We start from the raw sequence: 9384 nt of genomic DNA, 5'->3' as shown, positions 1-9384 counted from the left end.
CAGGGAGACCCTGTCTCAAAACGAGTTTGACACCTACAAAAAGATGGCCAAGGGAGCTAAGAGCACTGGCTGTTCTTGCAGAAGACCCAGGTTTGAATCCCAGCACCCCACATAGTGGCTAACAACCATCTGTAACTCCAGTTCCAGGAGATCCGGGGCCCTCTTTTGCCCTCCAAGGTCATTGCATGACACAGGTGTACTTACATACATGTAGGCATAACACTTGTACACATAAAAATAAATTTTTAAAAAAGATGGCCGTAAGAGGGGGGGAAATAGGCAAATTGTCAATAACAGTGAATCGCAATCTTGGCCATACTTAGAATCACTTGGATAGCTTTTTTAAAATTTTATTACTATTTTTTTTATGTGTATGCATGTATTGCCTGCATGTAGGTAAGTGCACCCGTGTCGTGCAATACCCACAGAGGTCAGAGAGGCTGTCGGATCCCCTGGGACTGGAGTTACGGACAGTTGTTAGCTGTCATGTGGGTGCTGGGATTCGAACCCTGGTCTTCTGCAAGAACAACCAGTGTTCTTAACCACTGAGCCATCTCTCCAGCCCCCTTGGATAGCTTTTAAGTATTTCATGCCCAACCTCAAACAAAAACTGTTCTACAAATAGCTTCCAGAAAATTCTGGCCTGCACCCAAGCTGGGAAGAACTGTATATGACTGGGTAATGTTTCCAAACCAGCTGAAGCTCAGCAACCACTTCATTTCTAAGTTTTAATATTATGAAACCAAAAGACAAGAAAAACTAAGTTCTCAAGGCCTGGAATACGTTTTTAGGGCCACATACGGGTTCAGAGGCAAAATCTTATCTCATGTTTAAAGAAAACTAAGCTATCACTCCTGACATTTCTTTCTCCTGTTTCTGGAATAAATAGCTCCTATGGGGAAGTCTAAAACTCTGGGGCCATGGATTAAGCAAATGCACACAGGTGGAACCCATACTTCAGGGTTCATCTCTGCCCCTCCTCCAAGTGACTCTATACCCTTGGGTTTCCTGGCCTTAAGATAAATTCAAGGAGATACGGAGGCCCAGAGAAAGCCACCCTGCAAGGATATATTTATTCTTAGCAGTCAGCCACTCCATCCAACCTGCCTTCGCTTTTATCCAGTCCCAAGTACTTCCCAGCACAAAGGCCTGTGACATGCCAGTCACTGCACTGGTGGCTTGGATGCCATGAGATTAGGATCCCGCTTATCCTCTATCCTCTTCCACAGCCCTACTCAAAGTATTTTGGACAGGGCATTTTAACCTAAAGTGAACTTATACAAATAAACAGCATATTTTAAATTGACTTGTGCCCCACCTCCAAAAAGACTTGCTAGAGTCCTAATTTGTGGTACCTGTACATGTGACCTGAGAAAGAGGGTCTTTACATGTGTTTTCAAGCTAAAATAAGGCCATCCTACGTGAGGGTGAGCCCTGATCCAGTGCTGAGTCCTTAGGAGAGAAGTTTGGACACAAATAGAAGGCACTATAAAGACAGAGGCGGGGATCCAAGTTATGCACTACACAGGAGATCAACAAACCAAGGATTATCAGCAGCCATCAGAACGTCAGCACACAAGAAATGACTCTCAGGGCTGGAGAGATGGCTCAGAGGTTAATGCACTGGTGCTTTTGCAAAGGAATGGGGTTCAGATCCCAGCACCCACATAGCTGCTAACAACTGTCCTTGACTCCAGTTCCAGGGGATCTGATGCCTTCTTCTGACAGCTGGGGGCAGTGCCCAACACAGGTGCACTTACACAAACGCAGGCAATATACTCATACACATAAAATTTTTTTTAAATTACTGTCTATTGCCTTCAGAGCGTGTGAGCCATGGATTTCAGATTTCTGGCTTCCAGAACTGAAGCATTTGTACTGGCACACTCAGTTCAGTTTGTGGGAACTAATACATTTACTTACTGCTCACTGACAATCTAGGAGGTGGGAAATACTACTCCCCCCCCCCTTTTTGAGACAGGGTTTCCCTATATATGGAACTCACTATGTAGACTAGGCTGATCTTACAAATATCTGCCTGTCTCTGCCTTTAGAGTCCTGGGATCAAAGATATGCTCCACCCCACCAGCTCTGTCCCTATTTCTTTGGACACAATTTCAACCTGAGCTGTTTTGATCAGAGCCTGTGTCTTAACCACTAAAGCACACACTCTTCTCCTTGGATAAAGTGATGGCTCTTTCCTAAACTAGAAACAAACTCTGTCTCTCTCTGTCTCTCTACATAACATCATTACTTTTCAGCAATAAGCAACATTATCTTTGCTCATCTGAGCATTGGAAGCAAGCAAACGTTTCTGTGCATTTAATGATATAGAAAAGCTTGGAGAAGTATGTCAAAACCAGATTGATGAATAGAATCTGCTCAATGGAAATGGTGAAATTGAACTCTCTCTGTCTCTCTCTACATATATATATATACATATATATAATGTATATATATAATGTATATATGTATATATACATATATATGCATACATACATACCCAGGAGAAGGGTATTTACACAATAATAAGAATTGAAGGGATGAGAAATTGGGATGGCATGCCATCTCTTTACACAGCATTTACACTGCATCAGGGAAGTAATCTAGAGATGATCTGAAGCATATGGGAGGACTGTGTGAGTTAACAGCAAATAGCATGCCATTTTTATATTAAGAACTTTAGCATCCTTGGATTTTGGCATCCATGGGATGGCCTGGAACCAATTCTCTGGATCCTGAAGGATGACTGTACATGCATACAATGAAAAGGTCTATACACTTTGAAAAAAAAGGCAAACAAAGGCTGAGGATGCAGCTCGTGGTTGAGTGCTAGCCTTGCATGCACAAGGCCCTGAGGCCCAGGATTCACTCAGTTCCCAGTACCTCAGGAAGAAAGGGGGAAACACCTCTTGACTGAGCACGGTGGTGGTACACACATGTAATCCCAGCACTTGGGAGGCTAAGGCAAGAGGATCACAAGGATCATTAAGTTTGAAGCCATTAAGACCATGTCTCAAAAGAAAACCAAAACCAAAAATAAAAATCTAAAAAGGACAGAGTATTGGGTTTGGAGCGATGGCTCAGTGGTTAAGAGTACTGGCTGCTCTTGCAGAGGACTCAGGTTCAGTTCCCAGCACCCACATGGTGGCATCCATCCTTAACTCCAGTTCCAGGTGATCCGACGCTATCTTCTGATCTCCGTGAGCACTGTACAACATGGGTGCACTCACATATACACAGGCAATACACTCATACACATCAAAAAAGAACGGAATATTGAACATGCCACATCATGAACATATTGCAAAATACCTAAGTGAAAGAGGTCAGATATAACAGACTGCATATCACAGGAGTATATTACATGAGGTATCCAGAAAAGCAAAACTGCAGACAGAAAGGGAGTGGTAGGCTGGAATGAGAATTGTGAATGGGCATTGAGACCTTACTGGTGGATAGAAATGCTCTAAAGCTAATTTAACATGCCACATCATGAACATATTGCAAAATACCTAAGTGAAAGAGGTCAGATATAACAGACTGCATATCACAGGAGTATATTACATGAGGTATCCAGAAAAGCAAAACTGCAGACAGAAAGGGAGTGGTAGGCTGGAATGAGAATTGTGAATGGGCATTGAGACCTTACTGGTGGATAGAAATGCTCTAAAGCTAATTTAGGGTCATGAGTTCACTCTTTTTTTTTTTTTTTTCCTTTTTTTGGAGACGGGTCTCCTGTACTGTAGGGTGACTTAAACTTCTGATTCTTCTGCCTCCACCTCCCAAGTGCTGGGATTAATAGGCATGCACCAGCAAATCTGACTATAAAATGCTTTGTTTTGGTGATATGAGGGGATTAAACCCTTGCATATACTAGACAAGCTCTCTACCACTGAGCTTCACCTAGCCCCTAAACCATTGAATTATGTACATCAAATGGGTGAAGTAGGTAAAATAAAGCTTATTTTAAATTGTTTTAGGAACTTACATGGTAGATCAGAAGTTAAGTTACCCAGAACTGGTTGGTTATTATCAAAGAATGAGGCATAACACTATTTGGGTTTTCCAAACAGCTGCTTTGTTGTTTTTTTTGTTTTGTTTTGTTTTTTTTTGAGACAAGGTCTCACGATGTAGCCACAGCTGGCCTGGAACTTGCTGTGTAAATCAGGTTGGCTTGGAATTCACTATATAGACCAGACTGTGAAACTCAGAGATTTACCTGCTTCCCAAGTGCTGGGACTAAAGACGTACACCACCACACCGAGGTATGTTTTTGTTTTTCTTTTTTCAAACAGCTTTCACTGACAGAGTACTTTATTCATCTGAACTTGAATTGTGGAAAACTGTGAGAGCAGCATAAAACTAAAACAATACAGGGCCCAGACCAAAAGATTTTCTTTGGACATTTGGAGGCCAGGAAATCAGTCCCCATTCTCCACAGCATATGAAGGCTGATTAGAACCAATTAAATGTCTATTCTGGTCCTGACGCACCTCAGACAGTCTTCAACCTGCTAATATGACAACTCTATTTAAAAAAAATTTTTAATTACATTTATTTATGGGGGGGTTGTCATGGTGTACATGTGGAAGTCAGAGGACAACTTTCAGGAGTCAATTCTATTCTACCATATGGGTCCTGGGGATTGAACTCGGGTCACTCCAAAAGCACATTTACGTGCTGAGCCATCTCACTGGTCCGTGACAGCTCTCTTTGGATCTAGTCTTCACTAATAGAGCCCCTCAGACATGGCAGGAGGCCCACAGTCTGTCTAGCATAAGATTCCTTGTTCAGAACATACCTAAGGAGGCCCTGTGGTATAGCTGGGTGGCCGAAGCAGATCGACCTGGCTGAGGTCTCTCCAGAAATGCCTTTCAAGCAGCCTTGTGGGGCAAGCGAGCTCTGTTCCCTGCTCCCCAGCGAGCACTGACTAAAAATGTGTATTGAACTGTGTGTATTGGTGACCCCACTTCCAGAAATCTGGAGGCTCCAATCAGGTCATCTGTTTTCTCCTTGAATGGAGAAAACTTTGAAGACAATGATGCTCTGCCGGGCTTTTTGGCAGGACTTCTGACTCCAGGACAGTGAGATGCAACAGCCGGTGGCAGGAACCAGGCAAGACAACAGATCCTCCTTTTCCCAGCCCTCTCGTCAGGACGTCAGGCCCATCTTGGCCATCATCTCTTCATAAACTGTCCATGCCATTGCTGCCATTAGAGTTCTGCGGAGGGCCCGGGGAATGCTGCCTTGGAAGAAGCCACGCAGCCCATGGGCCTACAATGAAAATAACTGTCAAACTCCAGAAGCAAAGCAGCAATACAACTAATTATGCCCCTGCCAGCACAGAGATTTGTTACTCCAGTTTTGAATCTTAGCCTTTAAGCTTCATGCCAAATCTATGAGTCATGGGTCCAAGGAGATAGCCAATTAACCTAAAAAAAATTTCCCCACAACCTCTAGGCCTGCACTACCTGGGGAAGTTTCTTAGCTAAAACAAAGGATATTTAGGGGCTAGAGAAATGGCTCAGTGGTTCTTCCATTTGCTGTTCTTCCAGGGCTCTGATTTTATAATTTCACTGCATGTTCTTAGTGGTCCTATCTTTGTAAGAATTAAAGGCAGGAGCTGCAGAGACAGCTCAGTGGTTAAGAGCACTGGCTGTTCTTGCAGAGGACCCGGGTTTGATTCCCAACACCCACATGGCAGCTAACAACCGTCTGTAACTCGTTATAGGAGATGCGAGGCCCTCCACAGGCATTGCATGACATGGGTGAACTTACCTCCATTCAAGTAATACATTTATACACATAATAAAAAAATTTAAAAAAAGAATTAGAGGCAAATCACTACTTCCTTACAATCTAGCCTGATTAGCAAATTCACACATTAAGAATAGATTATGGGGACTGGACAGATGGCTCAGTGGTTAAGAGCACTGGCTGAAGCCGGGCATGGTGGCGCACATCTTTAATCTTAGCACTCATGAGGCAGGCGGATCTGTGAGTTTGAGGCCAGCCTGGTCTCCATAGTGAATCCAGGCCAGCTGTGGCTATAGGGAGACCCTGTCTCAAAAAGACAAAAAAAAAAAGCACTGGCTGCTCTTGCAGAGGACCCAGGTTCAATTCCCAGCACCCACATGGTAACAAACTCGTATTTAACCTTTTAACAAGAATGTTAAATGCTGGGGCTGGAGAAATGGCTCAGTGGTGAAGAGCACTAGCTGCTCTTGTGTTCAGTTCCCAACACCCACATGGCAGCTAATAACCATCTTTAACTCCAGTTTCAGGGGAATCCAACACCCTCTTTCAGCTTCTGTGGGTACCAAGCATACACATGGTACACTTACATACATACAAAACACACAGATAAAACAAAAATAAAAATAAAATCTTAAAAAAAAAGAATGTTAACCACTGATAATAATTTAAGAAGACAATCCAGTGGTTTGAATATAGTACTTAGTGTCCCTCTAATCTTCAACAATACTATCTGTTCATCTCTTTTAGAGAAAAGTGCTAGAACAAAAACAATGTGTGTCCTTTTTCTTTCTGACTGTACTTTGTCCTTAGTCCTTAATAGATTGCTGGGCCAACTTCCTGACTCATTTTGGTCTGGAGCAGAGCCCAGCAACCTGCACACTGATGCACAAATGATCCTAGTCAGGTGCCCCACTCCCACCCCCGCCACCAACTAAAAAACCAAAAAGACAAAACACGGGTTGTGTAGTTTTCAACCTTGGCAGCACACATCAGAACCAGAGAATCATTGGGGACTTTTTCCTTCTTCTTTTGAAACAGAGTCTCACGTTGTAGTTCTGGCTGGCCTAGAACTCATCACATAGACTAGGCTGGCCTGGAACTCACAGAGACCCACCTGCCTCTGCCTCCTGAGGGCTGGGATTCAAGGCATGTACCACCACCGAGGCTAGGGACCTTTTAAAAAGTTTTAATTGGTCTCCATGGTGAATCCAGGACAGTTGGGGCTACAGGGAGACCCTGTCTCAAAAAGACCAAAAAAACCCCTTTTTTTTTCATCACATAGACTAGGCTGGCCTGGAACTCACAGAGACCCACCTGCCTCTGCCTCCTGAGGGCTGGGATTCAAGGCATGTACCACCACCGAGGCTAGGGACCTTTTAAAAAGTTTTAATTGGTCTCCATGGTGAATCCAGGACAGTTGGGGCTACAGGGAGACCCTGTCTCAAAAAGACCAAAAAAACCCCTTTTTTTTTAATCATTTATTTTTATTTTATGTGTATGAGTGTTTTGCCTTCACATATTTGTAAGTGAACCACTTGTGTGCAATGTCTACAGAGGTCAGAGGAGGGGGCTGGATACTCTAGAACTGGAGTTTAAGACAGTTGTTAGCTGCCATGTAAGTGCCGGGAATTGAACCTGGGTCCACTGCAAGAACAGTTAGTGAACTTAAGCACTAAGCCATCTCTCCAACTGCTGGAGACTTTTTTTTAAAGACAGGCTGTCATGGTATAGCCAAGGCTAGCCTCAAACTTAAGATCCCCCTGACTCCGCCTCCTAAGTCCTGGGACTAGAAGAGTACACCAAGAACAGTTAGTGAACTTAAGCACTAAGCCATCTCTCCAACTGCTGGAGACATTTTTTAAAGACAGGCTGTCATGGTATAGCCAAGGCTAGCCTCAAACTTGAGATCCCCCTGACTCCGCCTCCTAAGTCCTGGGACTAGAAGAGTACACAACCATGCTTGGCATACTAGGGACCTTAAAAAAAGAAGCACTGCAGGGTGTGCTGGCACACACATTTAATTCCAGCACAGGGGTTTAAGGCCAGCCAGGGTGGAGACTGAAATAAGGGCCTTGTACATGCTATGTGCATGTTCTACCAACCACAAAATACCCGGTGATTTCTGAAGCTCACTGATGATTCTACTGTATGTGAAGGATGAAAACCAATGTACTAGAGGCCATGGACCACAAGAACCAGGCACTAACTCTACAGTCTTACTTTGAAAATGAGCGTGGCCGCTTGGCCAATCCACTGAAACTTCATTGGGGAAAGCTGCATGTGAGTTTTGATGACGTCTGCAGGTTGCGTCACCAGTGAAGCCAGAATTCCAGCAAATATCCCACAGCTGAAGTTGACGAGGGGAACAAAGGCTCCATCCACCTGGTCTGAAACAGAACCAAATAGCACAGTCACAAACCTCACACTCCTCAGATACAGGGCGGGGAAGCTGCTTGTTCATTCTTCCCCCAAGTCAGAAAGACACAGGTTGAAACAAGGCTAAGGACTGACATTTTAAAGATGCAACATGCAAGTAGTTTTACAACAACCATCGCAACTCATTAACCCTAGAAGAAGAGGTGAAAGAAACAGAATTCAAAGTTATCCCACAAAGATACTTGGAAATTACAAAAGTAAAATGAATAGAGGCTTTTTGGTTTTTTTTTGCGTGGGGGGGGGGGGATACCTAGCAGACACTACCTTATCCAAGTGATAAACATTATCCACAATGGGTCAGTCACATCATGAGTCTCTGATACAAAGACAGCATCACACATAGTCTACTTGCTAAAATTGTACAATTAAACCTAAAATGCACCAGATAAACTCAAATGCACGTGTAACAACAGGCCTAGTGTTCTTGGAAATAAACAAAAATTGCATAGCCTGACCTGGTGGCAGGCTTTGTAATCCCAGATACTCAGGAAGTTGAGGCAGAAGGTCACAAGTTGAAGGTCTACTTGGGCAAAGCTAATGAGACCTTATCTCATAATAAAAAAAAGTGAGGGGCTGGAGAGATGGCTCAGGGGTTAAGAACACTGGCTGCTCTTCCAGGGGACCCAGGTTTGATTCCCAGCACGCACAGGGAATTACTAAAAGTAATTCCAGTTCCAGGAAATCCAACACCCTCTTCTGGACTCTGCAGGCATTGTACACATGGGTACACTTATATACATACAAGCAAAACACTCATATACATAAAATAAATATAAAATAAAATTTAAAATTTAAAAATAAAGGGCTAGGGAGATGGCTTGGTGGCTAAGAGCACTGGCTGCTCTTATGGAGGACCCAGGTTCAATTTCCAGTACCCACATGGCAGCTAACAACTTTCTGAAACTCCAGTTCTAGGGGAATCCAGTGCCTTCTTCTGATCTCCTCAGGCATTGCACAACACAGGTGCACTTACATACATGCAGGCAGTACACTCATCTACATAAAATAAAAAATTTTAAAATTAAAAATACAAGAACATTAACAAGGAACACACAAGGGAAGTGAAAATAATTCTTCCTCAAACTTCTAACCAACTGGCATTCCCAAATTTGTCTGATGAGAATCACATCAAGTGCTTTTTTTTTTTGTTGTTAAATTTATTGAGAATTTCATACAGGCATATAAGCA

General features: G+C 43.3%; 1 protein-coding gene across 2 annotated transcripts in view; it reads right to left on the bottom strand.

Annotated features, from left to right (window-relative positions):
- Positions 1-4299: 4299 nt before the first annotated feature.
- The window catches only part of Slc25a38 (solute carrier family 25 member 38), a 15844-nt gene continuing 10759 nt past the window's right edge, over positions 4300-9384 (bottom strand). The window contains exons 6-7 of one of the 2 annotated variants that reach the window (XM_008849424.3): positions 7981-8147; positions 4300-5277 (exon numbers count right to left, since the gene is read on the bottom strand). In XM_008849424.3, the coding sequence (XP_008847646.1) occupies positions 5155-5277; positions 7981-8147 (290 nt within the window). In that variant the 3' untranslated portion in view covers positions 4300-5154. The remainder of the gene's footprint in view (positions 5278-7980; positions 8148-9384) is intronic. The other variant, XM_029554259.1, reaches the window with a different exon arrangement.

The sequence above is a fragment of the Nannospalax galili genome, unplaced genomic scaffold, assembly GCF_000622305.1.
Source record: "Nannospalax galili isolate Female #2095 unplaced genomic scaffold, S.galili_v1.0 scaffold443, whole genome shotgun sequence".
Taxonomy (NCBI): domain Eukaryota; kingdom Metazoa; phylum Chordata; class Mammalia; order Rodentia; family Spalacidae; genus Nannospalax; species Nannospalax galili.
This window is presented reverse-complemented; position numbering and strand designations above follow the sequence as displayed.